Source organism: Lampetra planeri, chromosome 55 (genome assembly GCF_965212315.1).
Source record: "Lampetra planeri chromosome 55, kcLamPlan1.2.h2, whole genome shotgun sequence".
NCBI classification, from domain to species: Eukaryota; Metazoa; Chordata; class Hyperoartia; order Petromyzontiformes; family Petromyzontidae; genus Lampetra; species Lampetra planeri.
The window spans coordinates 1501771-1520547 of record NC_136161.1 but is presented as its reverse complement, the minus strand read 5'-3'; the positions used below and the strand labels follow the sequence as shown (position 1 = coordinate 1520547).

At 46.6% G+C, this 18777-nt stretch overlaps 1 protein-coding gene across 1 annotated transcript in view; it reads right to left on the bottom strand.

Moving 5' to 3' along the window:
• Nucleotides 1-18777, bottom strand: part of LOC144735439 (interferon-induced very large GTPase 1-like) — a 57371-nt gene that overhangs the window by 20958 nt on the left and 17636 nt on the right. The window contains exons 2-3 of the mRNA XM_078617841.1: nucleotides 14744-15040; nucleotides 12973-13041 (exon numbers count right to left, since the gene is read on the bottom strand). Coding sequence (XP_078473967.1) covers nucleotides 12973-13041; nucleotides 14744-15040 — 366 coding nt within the window. The remainder of the gene's footprint in view (nucleotides 1-12972; nucleotides 13042-14743; nucleotides 15041-18777) is intronic.

Genomic DNA, 18777 nt, shown 5'->3' with positions numbered 1-18777 from the left:
AGGCCACGCCATAGGCCATCGGGTAAAGTATTCGACCCCCACTAACAAATATTTATTCCCTCTCGGCGTGACTGGGAAGGGCCCCAAAATATCGAGTGCCACGAGCTCGTTGGTACGCGAGACCTGAATAGATTGCAGCGGTGGATTAGCTGCCACGGCCGGTGGTTTACGCCTGGCGCACTCAACGCACCCCTTCAGAATATGCACCACATCACTTCCCATTCCCGGCCAGTAATAGTCACGCTGAAGCAGGGCAAGCGTCTTGTTAACTCCCAAGTGCAAGAGGCGTTCGTGTGCCGCCAAGACAACCCTCCCCCTCACAGCGGAAGGCACCACGAGTGCGTTCCGCCGGGACAAACTGTCCCATTTTAATAACACGCCCCGCTCAAGTACATAGGAGCCGGTACGCTCCTGGTCCCCCTCGGGACCCCCAACCTTGCGGCGCAATGCTAGCAGCGAGCTGTCCGCCATCTGGAGGCGGCCCCATTCGCTGAGCGACAGCGAGAGCAGCGAGTCCCGACCCTGAGAGGCAGTGGAATCATCCCCACTCGGTGCGCCCGCTGTCGCAGCCAGTGCCCCTATCTCCCCCGCAAGCGTCGGTTTACAGCGCGCCGATCCCGACAAACACGCGCATTCATCACAAGGCAACAACCGCGACAAGCAATCGGCATTCGTGTGTCGCAACCCCTTACGGTACGTAGTCGTAAACTGATAGTCCTGGAGGACTTCCAACCAACGCGACAACTGGCCCGAGGGCTGGGCGACCCTCAATGAATACTGTAGCGCCGCGTGGTCCGTTCGGACTGTAAAGTGACGACCATACAGATATGGCCTAAACTGCTGCACAAAAAAAACAATGGCAAGCAGCTCGCGACGGGTGACACAGTAGCGCTGCTCCGCCGGAGACAACACCCTACTACCGTAGGCGACAACTCTTTCGACACCCCCAACGACTTGGGATAGCACCCCCCCAATGCCCGTGTTGCTAGCATCCGTGTCCAGCAAAAAGGGACTGGCAAAATCGGGATAACACAAGGGTGGGGCACCCACCAAGGCGTCCCGGAGGGAGCGAAACGCGGCCTCCTCCTCCGGTCCCCATTTGAACTTCACTCCTTTCGCCGTTAGAGCGTGCAAGGGTTTTGCAATAGTGGCGAAGTGCTCAACGAACCGCCGATAATAAGAAGCAAACCCGATGAAACTACGCACGTCGGAAACGGACGTAGGTGTCGGCCATGAACCGACACAATCCGTCTTCGCGGGATCGGTGGAGATCCCCGAAGAATCGACAATGTGACCCAAGTATCTAACGGACCTACGAAGGAGGTGACATTTGGCCGGTTTAAATTTCAACTTAGCCGATCGCATTCGCAAGAACACCCCTCTCAATCGCCGGAGGTGTTCCTCAAACGTTTTACTGAAAACAATGACATCGTCCATATAAATCAAGCATGTATCCCACTGCAAGCCCGACAAAACCAGCTCCATAAGTCGCTGAAACGTCGCTGGAGAGGAGTGAAGTCCCATGGGTAACCGGTTAAACTGGAACAGCCCCCCTGGAGTCCGAAATGCTGTCTTAGGTTTCGACTCTTCGTCGAGCGGCAACTGCCAAAACCCCGATAACAAATCAAGAGTCGAAAAATATCGCGCACCAGACAATGCATCGAGGGACTCATCCATCCTGGGGAGCGGATACGCGTCAGCCACAGAGATCTTATTCAGGCGACGGAAATCAACGCAGAATCGCAGGGACCCGTCCTGCTTCTTAACCAGCACAATAGGCGCTCCCCACGGGCTAGAGGAGGGTGAAATAATATCGGCTTCTAGCATATCGTTAACAGCCGACTGAACATGTTCCTTCTCCACGGGACTCAGTCGGAAGGGATTTAGCCTGACCGGCGCCGCATCGCCCGTTTCAATGTGATGGTGCAACAAATCCGTGCACCCAATGTCATACTTATGTTTACTGAATACATCAGAGAATTCAATGAGCAACTCGCGCAGCGCACCCAACTGCGCCGCCGACAAATCGTCCGAGGCGGCACATAACGAATGGACCCACTCAAGGTCTTCCCTTGGCTCAACGTTCCGCGCGGGGCTCGAGCCCACCTGCGCAACCAACCCATCATCCCCAGGAACCTGCGCCGCGTGAGCCAGCACGGTGCCCTGCGGGATGACAGCTGGTCGCGACCCCGCGTTCAAAACCATCACAAACGGATCCCTGTCAGCCCGCACCAAAGTGTGAGCCACCGATAAATCAAGACCCCCGACAGCCTTGTTAGAAGGACCCAAAAGCATACTCTGTCCCGAAGCCTCCCTCACCCATGGTTTTCGCAACCGGAGGGGAATCAACATCTGTGAACCCGGGGGCACTTGCACTGTCTGCGTCGCCACCGCTTGTATCGTAGCGCACGCCGTCCGAATGTCAGTAGGGCCCGTCAAAAATGAAATCCGGCGACCCGATGGCAGTTCAATGCATCGTTGATCGATAAGAATTTTAATGGGCATTTTAGCCAAAAAGTCAGTGCCCAAAAGACACGGAACTGCCAAGGAAGACGAAACGAAAACGGGTCCCGATAATTTGATATCTCCAATGCAAATGGACGCCCTAACCTGACCGATAATGCCCAACGATCCCCCATTAGCGGCGTAAAATGGCACATCCACTGGAAGCAGCGGACGACATTGGACTGGAAGAATATTATAAATGAGGTCCGATATAATAGTTGCCGATGCCCCCGTGTCCACTAACACCCTAATCTCAACCCCATCAATAGATCCCGTAACAACGGACGAACCCGCCGAAGCAGCCACAATTCTATGCCCCAATTCCGCCCATTCAATGTCTCCCTGGTCCCGGCCGAACCCCCCTCGCCGAACCGAATCCCCGAACCTTAACCGGCCCTCCTCCGCCGCAACGCGGCGTCCCATGTGTGCCGAATAAACAGGCCGAGCGTGTGAGGTGCCGCGACTTGCCGGGGATTGTAGAGATGACTTGGGCTCTCGGTCGTCGTCCAGCCGAGCTCCCATGGCGCGCTGCCGCGGAGCGCGGCACCCGGACGCCACGTGGCCCCGGAGGCCGCAGTTATAGCACGTGACGAGGGTCGGAGTAGATCTTGGTTGCTCCGACTTTCGGCCCGATCGCAGAGGCGACCGGGCCCCCGGCCTCCAGTCCCCTGGTCGTCCCGTGGCGAACGCCTCCTCTCGTGGGCTGACGACTTGGGGTTCGGCGACCACCAACCCCGGGGCTGCGACGACAGCAGCGTTGCAACCAACGCCTTGCTTCCGTTGTAGGGCCTCGTGCGCTTGAATACTCGTGGCGACTCTCAAAGAAGAAATATCAATGTCGTCAGCTGTGTTGATAGGGACCCCCAGGTCCTGCGCCAACTTGAGCAGCTGCTCCAAAACCATCGCGTCTTGGCCCTCCTCGTCCATCCGAGGGAACGCAGCATCAGCAAGAGCCAGCAACGCCGTGCGATAGGCCAGCGCGGTCTCCGTGGCCGCTTTCCGTCTTGCGTAGAACTGATGGCGGCATGTAGAGGGAGGCCCGTAGACCCTGGCCAACAAACCCAGCGCATCCTTCAGCGTGGAGCGGTCCGACTTCCGTGCAGCCCTGAAGGCCGCGAGCGCATCGTCGTCCAGCATGGCGGGCAATGCCCGCAGCGCCGTAGCATCGGACCACGCTGACATCTCTTGATGCGCCAAAAACCTTCGCTGAAATTGGCCCCAGTCTCCGCCTTCCGCCTTGAAGGCTGACAACGTGGGCAGGCGCTGCTGAAAAATGAAGTCATCCGCCTCGTGGTTCCTCTCCGCCTGTCCGTCGGTGTCTAAGATGGCGGCTCCAGCAGCAGACGTAAGATGGCGGACCCCCTCGCGCGCTGATGAAGTCGATGCGCGCGCTTGGGAACCCACCACCACGTGGCGCTCGCCGTTCCCGCCAAAAACAGGCCCAGGCGCAATGGCGGGAATCCCCCATTCGTTTTGGCGGGAATCTGCGGGGCGACCTTGTAAAATGTCCCCCACCGTCCCCGCTCCTCCCGACGAGCTGATCTCCGCCAAGATGGACGCGGCGGCGAGCAGCAGCTCCGCCAGTCGGGAGTGCGCCTCACGAAGCCCGGCGTCTGTCCCCGGTCGCTCGGCCGGCGCCGTCGACGGACCCTGCAGCGTGGGCAAGTCCTCTTCCTCACCCCCCGCCACCAGCGGCTCCGAGTCGTCCAGGTCTTCCTCGCGGTCAATCCCGTGGGTCCTACGGGTCTTCCTCGTCTCCATACTTGGAAGCCCGTTTCACTTCTGACGCCAGATGAAGTATTGGAAAATGACGGCAGGAAACTCCTTGACGGGAACACACTTCTTTTATTAAATCTTGACTTGTAACAATACAACGCGTGGCCTCTCTTCTTCACACCGCACTTCTCTTGACTCAGGATTCTGTGCTGCCGGCTCTCTGTGCCTCGTGTAGACTCCGCGCCTCGGCTACACTCCTCTCTCGCCTCGTGTAGACTCTGCGCCTCTGCTACACTCTCCTCTCTCGCCTCGTGTAGACTTTGCCTCTCTCTCGCTGGCTACACCGTATGCATACTCGGCTCGTGCAGACCGTTCTCTCTCGCTGGCTACACCGTATGCATACTCGGCTCGTGCAGACCGTTCTCTCTCGCTGGCTACACCGTATGCATACTCGGCTCGTGCAGACCGTTCTCTCTCGCTGGCTACACCGTATGCATACTCGGCTCGTGCAGACCGTTCTATCTCGCTGGCTACACACTATACATTACTCAGCTCGTGTAGACCTTTCTATCTCGCTGGCTACACACTATACATTACTCAGCTCGTGTAGACCTTTCTATCTCGCTGGCTACACACTATACATTACTCTCTTCTACTCTCCATTACTCTCCTCTCCGGGCTCTATCTCTACACCTTCGTCTTCATTCTTAGATGGTTCCACTTCTGCCCCTTGCTCCTCTGTGCATCACCTTATATACCCCTTCTTCCCGGGAGACGGAGCGGATGCGGACCTCAACGTCGGCACCGCTCCTCCGTTACCCAATCCCCACGCGCTATCCCCACGATCCGGTTCCGCTCAGCGCGTGTTTCCACTCTCCGACCAATCACACCGCGCTGCTACCCGATCACTCCCTCTGGGCGCGTCACCGGCACACAGCCAATCAGCAGCACTACCCCCACCCGCGCACTGACGCCTGCTCCTCCCCGTCAGCGCGCGTCACCACACACACACCCGTACATACGCGCTGGCACACGACATATACACCCAGCGCGTATCACCACTACATATGTAATATATCTAAGACCTTGACATTCTTATCCCTCATATAATAATACATTAAACTTGTAACGCCCACATAATTTGCTCACTCTAATACGGAGAGAATGCAGATAAGCAGAAATGCAGCTGCATGATGAGGAACCTGAAACAGCCAGAGAATGCCCGTTCATGTGAGAGGGAAACACTCTATGCCTAGGGTTACAAAACTCTCCCAACTCATGACACCTTTAATGAAGGTGTAACAGTGCAGCTCATTATTTAACACTATTTAAGATATATATACGTAACTTGCCGTGCACATAATCTCACAAATTAATATCTGCAGATGGCATAGCCCTTTCTGCACAAAAAAAACTTTAAAAAACTGATCTTACTTTATTGGAGGCATATTTCCATCAGAATAAAAATATTTTCAGAATCAAAATCTTTATTTAGACTCCAGGAGAAATACGACGAGCCATGACGCTCTTTTTAATAGATGTCCAATAGGGGCGGGTCAACAAGTTACAACTGTCACTGTGGTAGCCTCGTGAGCTGTGACCCAACTCCAGGATGTCAAGAGGTTATAAAGCCCCACATGAGATTCATTTGTTAAAAGACCAAATCAATAATCGCCTTGCTGCATAAACTTGGAAGAATGGACTGGGCTGCCTCAGCTGATGCGCTGCTATCTGCCACTCTCTCACTGATCCACTCAGTGACAAAATTGCTGCGCTCCAGACAGGTCCGGGAGCACGTACACAACTATGAGATGCACAATTAAATAACGCAATGCGCATCATAACCTGAACACTGAACCCGACATCAATCCCCTGGCACTTTGTTATGGCGAACGTTCTGCCAACAAATATCCACAGAGAGGTTCAAACTGCTAGGGAGTTTACATTATGTCTAGCCAACGGCAACCTGACCATCAACTAAGACCTCAAACATGTACATTGGCGCCGACTTGAGTCCCGATTTCCTTTCTGGGATCACTCTGTCATTATCCTAGAATCTCATCCAGATCTCTAAGAATTCTGGAGAAATGTGAAACAACGTGGACATTGAATAAAATTTGAGACGCAAATATCGAACTAACGGTGTATCATCAACTACTTTAGAATATCAACAGGCTAACGTGCACATCTCCTTCATATCTGAACAAGCAAAGACAAGCAACTGCGGTTATCGCCATGCAACCAAAACTAAGGACCATATAGTAAACCACTGAAGTCTGCACTCGTTCAATGGAGGAATTGCAAACTACGGACACTCTTTCCCGATGCCTTCTCGCGGCGAGCAGACCGTGACATTAGGATATTTCCATACATGATGATGCATACACAGACACGGAGATGCACACACAAGGACACACACAGACATGGAGTCACACAGACATACATGAATACACTCGTGCAGTTGGGAAAATTATTTTCACAGATGTTGGCAGTGCCACTTGATGTCCTTTTTCTCGATAAGTATGGCATTCCCACCCACTCACTGTGTGGGAATTTCTTGTGCCACGAAGATCGAGCAAGCTCTAAAGTGTGTGTGCCATGCAGTGAAAACGGTTGAGAACTAATCCAGTACACACCACCCGCATTAGTACCATGTACGTACAGGTGAGGTGACTTCAGTGGGAGCGTGTGATAGCTCTCTGATCCACACATTTTACACATGACAGTTGTATTTTTCCTAATAAATTTACGTTTAGTCTTGACCTTCTACTTTGTCTGTTTTTTTAAGATGACATATGTAGGGTAATTATTTTATGATGAATGTAAAAACAACGATGTGTTAATTTTTCACTGTGTTTTTCTGTGATCCACCACGATCTTACAATACCCACAAGTGGCTCACAAGAGGTATCAGAGTGGAAGATTGCCCTGCACGTGACCCACTCTGCTAAGTGAGAAATCACAGCTAATGCAATCAACTCGGCAAATGAAGAAGAAACCACATTCACCACCGCCATCAAGTACACTATTATCGTGAGTAAAGCCCCTACTTCGACATGGAATAATCGAGCACTCCAAAGTGAACCAAATTCAGCGCAATACCATTTTTTCGTGAATTTAACAGCCACCACTAGCGGGGCTATGAAGCGAATTATCTGATGACGAATACCTCACAAACTAGATGTCTACAGAAGATCTGCAACTGGTCTTTTATCCCTGAACAGGCAACAACTTTTCACTCTGCTTTCTGGAAAAGAAACTACAACCTGGACCTAATCACCGCTTGCAAAGATTGAAGCAGAAGCATGCTTCACATATTCTTTGTATTCTTTGGGTCTTTGGGTAAAGTCACGTAGATAGGTTCAAAGAAAATAATAAAAAACTACGATATTTCGATCGCAACACACGCGTTCGTCATCAGAAAGAGGGGTTAGCTTACAAAGGAAACAGTTTATAAAGGTTTGAAATGGGCGTAGCTCAAATGTCAGAGGCCAAGTAAAAATGTGGTGGGCAGCGACTGCGATGGTGGTGATTTTTTCACCAATCAAAGGGCTGCCAAGTAAAAATTAGCATGTTAATGTGAGTTTGTTGAGCGGCCTCCACGGCCAGCGCCCTGAGGTGGCTATGTCAATGTGATAGATTAGCATGTGAATGGAAGACGGCAGAGCAGCAACCTAGAGCTCGGCGAGTGAGGTGGCTGTGTTAGTGTGAGAAATTTTACCTGTTAATGTAAAATCAGAGAGCCGAAAATAACAACTAACATGGTAAGGTGGTGGGATGGGAACGTCACAGCCAGTTATGACTTAAACTGGTTGATAACGTCCTTCCATTTATTGCTCAGTTTATACCCATCTTCTCGATTTAAATTGTGTCTGTATATATGGATGGCTTCACATATCTCACAAAATACTCACTGTCTTCTACAACATCATTCAACACGATCAATATATCCCCGTGATCATGTCTAAACTAATCCTACAGTTGAACTTGGCCAAAGCTGACTTGGACTGCTGTAGAAAGCTGTAGAAGGTGGTGATCCGAAGAGTAACCCCTGGGACTTCTGGGAAGAATACAATCCCTGCTGGAATAAGAGACCCAGGCTCTGCTCTGGCAGTGCAAAGCTGTCAGGCAGCACACAAGTTGAAAGGGCCCTGCTCGAGCCTCTAGATGAAAACGGTGAAAATAAGGAGTTAAAGGACTGTACTCTACTCACTCTGCGATGTCTTGGAGCTAATCATTCAAATGAATATCGAACCTCAAAAGTTACACCCAACTCCATAGCCTACAAATTAGTGGATAGCGCAAAATGACCACATTACATAAAGCACCAAGCGAAATCTCCATCATCAACTTTATTGGAAAATGACCTACATTTATCAACAAGACCCCACTGCCATCAGCACAGATGATAAGAAGGAAGGTTTACCCAAAATGAATACAGGGAAATCTCCAGTGTGTGACTGTGGTCAAGCATAACAGACCACAGAACATATAAAGACTCATTTTCCAATTCACGAATATGAAGGATGCATCATTGCGATACATTCCACTACTCCGAATGCAATTATCTGGCTCAATCACCTCAATATAATGTTGTACTCTTTGGTTCTTTCAATGAAGTCATCGTAGGTAGAAAAAATAAATAAAATTAAAACAATATATCATGACGTTTCGATCACAACACAAGCGATCGTCCTCCAATGGCAGTGGAACTGCTGAGCCAGCGAGAGAGCTGTTATAACAAGAGTTTATTTATATAGCGATGGGCAAGCAAGTGGGATCTGAGCTGGAAGAAAATTCCATCCCCGGACACAAGCAGGTCAGCTGTGTTAATGGGGGAGATTAGGGAGAGAGAGATTAGGGAGAGAGATTAGCATGAAATGAGCTTCCGTTGCCGCATAAGAGTATCGTCCCCACATATGCACACAACAGCAGTGTTAAAGGGAGAATAGCACTATGTTGATGGGAGAGTTTAGGCAGGGAGATTAGGGGGATCAACAGGTTAATGTCATGTCTATGTGTAACACAAGCTGTGGCGCCACTAACTACGCTGTGAGGCAAGCGCTTCTACGCAAGAAAACCACCGCAACGGTGGTCGCGCCAGTAAGGCACAAAGCCCATCACACAGCCAAAACCATCGATACATCGAGGCTAAGGGAGCAGAGGTGGCCATGTTAGTGAGACCCCAGCCCGTTAATGCAGAGGCACCTAACAGGGCAATGCAACTCAGAGAGTCAGAGATAACAGCCAAACGGCAGGAAGGATGGAAGCACCACGGCAAGTTACGACTTTGCTTGGTTAATCACGTCCTTCCAATGATTGCTCAGCTTATACCCATCTTCTCGGTTGAAATTGTCTCTGTGTCTATATATCTGGATGGCTCCATGGACAAATCTTTGATGGTTACCCGAAGGTTTGCAGAGTACCTTGGTCTCGGAAAAAACAATATCGTGCGAGCCCACTGCGTTATAACAATGACTAGCCACTGCAGAGGTATTAGTTCTGCTGTGTTTCAAATCTGCCTTGTGTTCGCGAACACGGTCCGAGACATGTCGCAGACACAACTTGGTTTGTAGACACCAGGGTAATGCATGTCAGGAATGACATCCTTCACAGATGGGATAAAATCACAGATTTTGTGTACTGTATTAAATCGGACATGGATCTTGTGTTTTGTTATAGATTTTGGTTATATTTTTGGTAACACCTGCTATGTATGGCAAGGTGATGGTTTTGATTGGGTCCTCAGTTGGTTGTCTCCCCATGGTTGGGGCTACAGTTTTGCGGATTGTGCGGTCAGAGTATTCATTCATCTTGAGGGCTTGGTGTACGTGCTCCAGTTCACTGGCTAGGTGGCACTGGTCGGAGATGCAGCAGGCCCTATGGTGTAATGTTTTGATAAGGGAGTTCTTCTGGGCCGGATGGTGGTGGGAGTCAGGCTTTAGCTAGGAATCCGTGTGGGTGGCTTTCCTGTAGACGGAATGTCCGAACGAGCCATCAGGCCTCTTCTGGATCAAAACAGCACACTATAATCAAACTCAAGATCATACGTCATCCAGAATGATACATTTGATTTCAGGCCATTCTGAATAGCAGTGGCAGCTAGGGGTGTACAACTCATCTAGATCAGTTTTTAGTGAAGATCTCACAGGTAGTGATCCAAGTTGCAGTTTATTGGCGATAGCATTCCAGATGCTGGGAGAATCAATAGAAAAGGCCATTCCTCTAGGATTTGTACGGCAATAAGGAATGTGAATGTGAAGAAGGAATCAACCAGTCTATGCGTTACCTGTGTGTTAGCCGACTCTCTGTGTTGCATTGCATTACATTTCCCAAAAAAATGGTAAGTTAGTTTTCTCAAACGGCCTGTTTCTCTCTATAAAATTGACCAGGCTCTCAAAGGTTAATTCGCTCTTTCTCTCTCCCGGCCGCTTCGGGTGGATTTCCACACATCTGATTTGAAGCTTTCGTAACTGCAGGAATTACTCTTTGGTTCTTTCGGTGAAGTCATGTAGAAAGAAAATATATTAAATAATAGAATACAACGTTTCGATTGCAACACAAGCAACCGTCATCAGGTAGAACTAAATTTGAGAGAGATAAAACACAGACCCGGAGATACAAAGACAAACACACAAGCAGAGAGAGACAACACAGAGACACACAGTGATGGAGACCTCTGCATGCAGATATGAGCTACCCGTCGGAGGCCATTGGACTGCGAGAAGGGCTGCGTGCAGATGCAGCGCTTGTCGTAGTTAAAAAAAGAGAGAGCGAGAACGAGAGAGAGAGCGAGCGAGAGAGCGAGAGGGGCTAGAGAGAGAGGGGACAGAGAGGGGAGTGGGGTTACATAAAGGAAAGCATAAAAAAATAAAAATAAACGAAATGATGAACGAAGCAAAGTACCGACTACACCGAGCATCGTCTTGTTTCCTCTGATCGTAAAAAAAAGAGAGACACACAACATAGACACACAGAGACACAATGCCTCTGTGCCGAGGCCTTAAATAGAGAGAGAGGGGAGGGGGCAGAGAGAGAGAGAGAGGTGGGTCTGTTGGAGCAGCTGCTGGAGCAGAAAAATTAGCATGTCACTGAAAGACTCAACAAGACTGGTACATTTTAGAGAGAGTTGTATGGAAATCCACCCCGAAGCGAGGAGGGAGAGAAAGAGCGAATTGACCTACGAGAGCATGGTAAATTTTATAGATAGAAATAGGCAGTTTGAGAAGTATTTTAGTCATTCGTTTTCATTAATTGCATAACTGTACCAAGTAATTAATTGATGAAACTAAACATTTATAAACATCTATGTTACGAATCTACACACTCACAGGGATACTATTTTGTTAAAATCTTTATTTTGATCACGCGAATTTATTGAAGCCCGTAGCCAATTGATAACATTTGCGAGACAAGCAGGCACATTGCCGTAAACCATTGTTCTAAGACATTTCGTTAATTGCATACTCTTACCAATGAATTAAATTAGGTCTACTTTTGCTTTAGGGACATGTTTCTTTATTACTGTTCGTATGAATATTGTCACTTAAATTTTTAAGGAAATGTTCCTATCACCGTGAATGCTCGCTTTACTCTGAGGAATTAGCCGATTGTTCTGTTATCCAGTTTAACGAACGTTACCATTCAGGGTTAAATGTACGGATCAATGAGGAGGACATCTCCAGGAGTACTGTGTTGCCATTCCTAGCATAAGAGTTCGCATATTAGAGTGTTATGTTTTTTTAAAGACATTAAAGTTGTATATTCTTGGTTCTTTCGGTAAAGTCACGTAGAAGGGAAATAATAAAATAAAAAAAATATTAATCAATAAAAATTATCACGACGTTACGACTGCAACACATGCAATCATAATCAGGTGTGAAATCCACAGCAAGAAAACAATATGAATACCTGCAGTTACGAAAGCTTAAAATAAAAATATGAAAGTTGCTTAACACAGAAGTGTCTGAGTGGTGCCTCCCTAAGTTCATGCATAATAATCTTCATTATAAGAACTGTTTCATGCGGTGAAGTCTGAATTTTGAGACCTGACATAACACAGTAAAACATAATCAGTAAAAGTTAAAGCGAGAATCATTGTATTATCACGACTGATAATACACCCGAGACAACGAAGCCGAGCCAAATTAGCATAATTACATACACTTGCATAACTTCATACAATTACACCTTCATTTTATTATCCCGATTGCTAATACCCCTAGACATCGAAGCAGATACCAATTAGCATAAATGCATAGTTAGCGTATTTATACTAATTAGCATAATTTTGGCAATTACACATTTTCTATTTTCATTTAACTTTCATGATTTTAAAAAAATAATTTTTCAAGACCAAATATATACAACAACCATCAGGAGTGAAACAAAGTGTGACTTGTCGGTGTATGTGCCTCTTCAATAATATCGTGTACACTCAGCCGCCTGAACAATCTGTATTTGTGCCAGAAGAAGAAATTTGATACAGTGCATCAGGAGACATTTTAGGAAGCCCTGCAACTTTTTTGGAATTCCAAAAAATATTAGATATGAAGGTGTGCCGGCATGCAGGAAGTGAAAGTGCTGCAAAGTGTGGTGGGTATATCTATGGCTGTTGCCCAGTGACGTTTGCGTGAATTAGAGGTATGTCCTTGCCTGAACTCTCTTCAATATCTGCATGTACTGGGTGTTATGTTGTAAAGTGAATTGTAGTCTGCATGGCACATCTGTCGTGAAGTGAGGGTTACCAACCTTTACTCTTTTGAGGATGCTGTGATTGATGTGGAGTCACTGTATACCCATACATTGGCTTTTGAAGTCCTGGGTGTCGAGAAAAAGGCCTTAGGAATCAAGATCTCGTGGTATAAACCCAAATCCAGGCTTTAAATTAATCCTTAGATGGTTGTGTACAAGGTTTTCTTGTGCGCTTGTGTTGTGACAGGTTTGTATCGTTGTAATGCTGATGTACTGTAGTGAGAGTGATGACGAGGAGAGTGATAATGAATTTGCAAAAGTTGGTGTGAAAACAGGCATGTAGCCGATAAGGGAGATTACACATACGGGAGATGGGTGTGTGTAAAGGTATTATGTATGACTTTCAGACTAGACTGGTTGTGAGGTAACATGGACACAGGGTTAGAGGCTTCATGACTAATCAACGTAAGGGAGAAAGGTCAAAGGAATGAGACTGGTCAAATAGCACTGAAGAGTTTTTAAATCTCATGTGTGTGGCAGACGTTCTGGCCATCGATCACCAGGTGGAGTAATACATTTTTGGTCAACTGGTGGGAACAACCAACAAAATTGACTTGAGTCTTGTCAACATTCAGTTGAAGAAAATTCTTCTTCATCCAAAATGTTATAAATGAGTGATGATGATAGCATATATGTCACTGATGCAGTCAAGTCTCAGCTGAAATTATGTCAGTGTCGTCTCTATAACAGTGAGAGTACACGCCCAGAAATCAAAGCAAAGCTCCATGTGGAGCCGAATGGTTCCGAGTGTAGTTTCTTGAGGAACCCCAAATTATATTGTGGCCTGCATAGTTCAACAGGTTATTTACCACCCTAAACAAAGCAGTATTCGTGCTATGCCATGATCTGAATTCAGTTTGATAGGGGTCAAGCAGATTATTCAAGGCCAGATATTGCTGGAGTCAATTAGCCACAGCACTCCAGGACCTTACCGAGGAAATGAATCTTAAGAGATAGGATGGAAGTTAACCAACAACTCTGGATTAAGACCTGGCTTCTAAAGGAGGAGAGTTACAGCTGCCATCTGAAATGTGAAATGAACAATACCCAAGCTGTGAGGCCTGATGAATATATCGAACACAAATGCACCCAGACGAGTAAAGTTTGCAGAAATCAATTTGGAGTAAGGTCGAGATTCAGAGATCAGAAGAGTGACCTCAAAAGAAGTGATATCACGGAGATCAGTTAGTGTTGTACCCTTAAAAGGGTGCAGCACCTTCGATTAGCACGGTTGGCTATGTACGGTGCGACAGAAGTTCAACATACATACAAAGGGAGGCAAGACATTTGAACGTAGAGGAGCAGCGAATTATAAAGACAGCCAGGAATGAATAGAAATGTTTTAACAGTGAAAGAGTTTAACAAAAAGTTAAATCTATCAACCAAACCTAAGGGACTAAAATAAGAAACTGGTTTGAGAAATTGATTAATAGTAGCAAATATATTTCCGTGTCTTATTTCTGCTGGGCGCAATAAGGTCAGCGACATAGTGATTTGCCGTTTGATTTGAGTCATTTTACTTTTAGGGATATCATTAGAGTACCCGTTTCACAACTGCTAACTTAACCATACTTGTATTTTACTTTGCTCTGTAATGAGTTTAGAAACCCATAACTTCTGATTATGCATTGCATTTTCACATGTAGTGTTACGTTCAGTATGACTTAGATTATGATTATTTAAATTATTATATCCATTTAATGCCAATGCAATGTCTATTTTTTATATTCTAAGAGATCTAGATTTCACACTCGAAATGATTACTCACCAAGATTTTCAGTCCATTTCTGTAGCTCCGGGTGGTAATTGTTCTTCACATCTCTGAGCGATTGTAGGAAATTATTGCAATCATTCTCTTCGCTGTCAAGGAAGTGGTCGATGAGGAAACGAGACTGCTTCTTAGAGTCACTGATTTCCTTAACCTGTTTATAAACGTTTCGGTTAATTAGGTCTTTACTTTCCAGTTCATCCAGAAAATCGGAGGGCTCTTCGCTGATCCAGTCTATCAGTTTTCTTTTGTTTGTCCGGATCATGTCCCGCCATGATGTGTCATATTCTGCAGTGTCTGTTTAATTACAAAAGGGAGCACAGCAGATGAATAAATTAGATGTCTGCTTTGTTCATTCTAAAGAATCAAATTAGAAAATAAAAAAAATCTTAACATTAATCCATTTTCAACATTATCAGCCATTTTTATTTGCCGAACTTAGAATTATCTCTGTGATGCTACAATCCATGTCTTTTTGCACACCAGCTCATCTCACCACTCCATCACAATTATTTCCGTCTCGGACATGATCCAAGCTTTTGGTGCCATCAGTGTCATCCATTGGCTACCATCCCTTTCAGCGGTGAATCCTGCCCAAGCCCAATTAGTTCACAGGATTATAACACTTGCAGTTTGTTCTAGAATACATGTGCCCCATTTTCTATCTTGAGTTGTCATTTTCAGCGTACATTTCTCTATACATTTGTAGAAGAGTTGACGACAACTCACTCAGAGACGGAGGTAAGGTTAAGTGCTTTCGCCGTTTATTAAGGGCTACACAACACACGGGGGGGGGGGGAGGGGGGTGAACCACTTCCCAGGGGTTAGGGGTCCCGGGCTAGGTCCCACTCGGTCCCGACACAGCCGGCTGCCCTGTGCCGTCTCCTCTGCGCCGGCCGTGGGATCAGCCAACACGGCCGACCGAGGAGCACAGCCACGTCCAGCCCTGACGCTGTCCTATCCCCTATTCCTACCCTCTTGCCCCTGGCTCCCACCGTTCCACCCTACTTTGACCCTACTCTCCAGCTACGACCCCGCTTACATCACGGGGTCCCCCCTTTATCCTCGAGGAGCTGTGTCGTCATGTGCGCTATCCAGCGCGCATGACCCCACGTCCCGTGACGCCATCGCACCGGACAGCGCACATGACGCCACTACTCTCTTCTACTCCTCTACACATTTTTGAATAAATTGCAGTGTTTGTTCTATGTTCGTAATCAGAGTCAATGTTCCAATTCAAATGATATAACACATTGCTTTGGTTTTCATTCTCATTTTCCAAAAGGATTACAACCTGATGGGACTCATCTATTTATGTTTCCATATTAATCCTGGTTTTCTTACCACACCAACCCGCAGCCTAAAACACTGCATTCAGTCATCTACAACCTTAGCTTAATCAAACATGACACTATTAATGTAAGTGCAGTAGTCAGAGATTAACGATCTGTTCTTGATCCATTGATTAACCCAATCAAATGGAAATTTTACGTCGATATAATGGTTCTTTTTTAATCAATGGTTTTACTCCTGTGTCGTAGTCAAATTGTCATATCTTGAAATCAACATTTCGTCCACTTCCCGTTGTCCATTCAATCGCTAATTTTACACACGTACTCAGATCCGGTGACAATGCATGTCTGTATCAAAATCGGCATCAAATAATCAATTAATTGGCTCCTTGAAAGCAATTAACTTTTTGTATGGACGATCAAAATAATAGAAATAATAATACAAATTAAATAATAAATCACGACGTTTCGGAGGAAACACAAGTCTCCGTCATCAGGTGGGAGCGTCATAGCTAAATTTACTGTATCAAGTGAGGAAAAAATCAAAAATCCAAGCTCTTAAATACAAGTTAAGGGGGAGGGGCTTATCTGAATGTGGTATCCAGGGAATGGAACGGTGGGGGGGCGGGGCTAAAAGAGAACAATTGGTGCACCTCAACTCGGGGTTGCGGCCGGTGTTGGCTGACAATCCAAATACAAAAAAGCAGTACTGTTTAACGCTGGGGATGTCAACACTCGGTAAAGTAGAATATATGTCGTCGTCAAATCTTGTAATCAAAATGTCATCCAGTTACCGTTGTCCAATCGATTCCCAGTTTTGCATGCCTGAATCTAAATCCCCATCAATGAATCAATTACTTGGCTCGTTTAAACCAATAAATATTTGGTATGGAAGCCTTATTCCACGAGTGCTTTGCAAACAGGTTTTCCAAAAATATATATTAATACCAACGTCAGAGTCGACACTTCGAAACTTGCCTGGAACATTACTTTTGTGCTATTTTTTTTCATTCTTTAAGGTAAACAGTCACATAAAATGCTTTGGTGTGTTTATAAAAGTTGTTTATCATGATGTAGTGCATCCAATGGCACAATGCATGGATAGGGTCAGTGACGTCATTTTTGCACTAACCACATTGAAAGTTAACTTTTTACATTTTAATACACAAAATTCGTGATCTGATCTCATCTGTGAAGGACAAGATTCCTGACATGCAATATCCCGGCGTCTACAAACTAAGCTGTATCTGCGGCAGCAGTTACATTGGGGAAACCAAATGAAATGTCTCGGACCGTGGTCGTGAACATAAGGCAGATCTGAAACACGGCAGGACCAATTCTTCTGCCGTGGCTGATCATTACTTTAATGCGGCTGACTCACGTGAAATTGATTTCTCTAAGACGATGGTACTTTGCAAGCCGACTGGCTATCAACAAAGATTCATTTACGAAGCCATCTATATATATATATAGACACAGACACAATTTCAACTGAGATAATGGTTTTAAACTCAGCAATCATTGGAAAGATGTCATCAACCACTTTGGGTCATGACTTATTTGTGTTTTCTTGTCAACCTCTACCGTTAGCAGTGTGGATGATCAAGAGTAGAAAAGAACAGAGCACCCGCCAAAGCGTCCAGTGAGTCATCCATCCGAAGTAAAGGGTATGCATCAGCGACAGAGACCTTATTAAGCTTACGGGGCTCCCCATGGGCTGGTGGACGGTGAAATAATGTCTGCGGCTAACATTTCGTCAACCGCTAGCCGAACGTGTTATTTTTCCTTAGGGCACAGCCAGTAGGGATTCTGCCGGATAGGAGCGGCATCACCCGTATCAATGTGATGACTCAAGAGCATCGTGCGGCCGATATAAAATTTACCCTTGCTAAAAAGGTCTGATAATTTACGCAAAAGCGCTCGCAGCTTATCCCTCTGGGCCTCGGGCAAATCCGCACTCTCGGCACAGAGCTTATTCATCCACCCCTCGTCAATACTCCGGTGCGGTCGTGTATGAGACGCTGCACCCAGGTTCCTAATGATGCTTCCCTCAGGAAGTGCCAGCGACGTGTGAGCTAGCACAGTACCCTCCTGGATGACCCGACGTGTCTAACCCTTGATTAAGAACTTTAATGAAGGGTACCTGATCTTCTTGGTTCTTTCGGTAAAGTCACTTAGAAGGGAAATAATAAAATAATAAAAATAAAACATAATAAAATACAATTCTTACGACGTCAAGGCGCCCTTCCCCCTCCAACCCAGCTTAAATATACGCTGCCAAGCCTGGTAGTGCTCATTCAGACGCTGTTTTTCCGACAGACCTGTTTTTCACCTCAGGACGGCTGTTTGCATTGTGGCCGAAACGTCGTGAGAATTATATTTTATTATGTTTTTATTTTTATTATTTTATTATTTCCCTTCTACGTGACTTTACCGAAAGAACCAAGAAGATGAATCCCTGCAGTCACGAAAGCTTTAAATCGAAAGGGTTCCTGATCGTTGGATACCAACGTCTGAGCTCCTACTAACGTCAGTCCACGACTGCCCTTATTAGAAGGCCCCAAAAGGACACCTCCAGCCATCGCTCCCTGGTCAAGCAGCTTCCGTAATTAGAGTGGAACCAGCATTTGCATGCCAGGGGGAATTTTCACCGTCCGATGTGCAATTGCCTGCACGGTGGGGTTAGCCATGCATAAGCAGATGGGAGTATGCAAGAATGCCATTCAACGGCCGGATGATAAT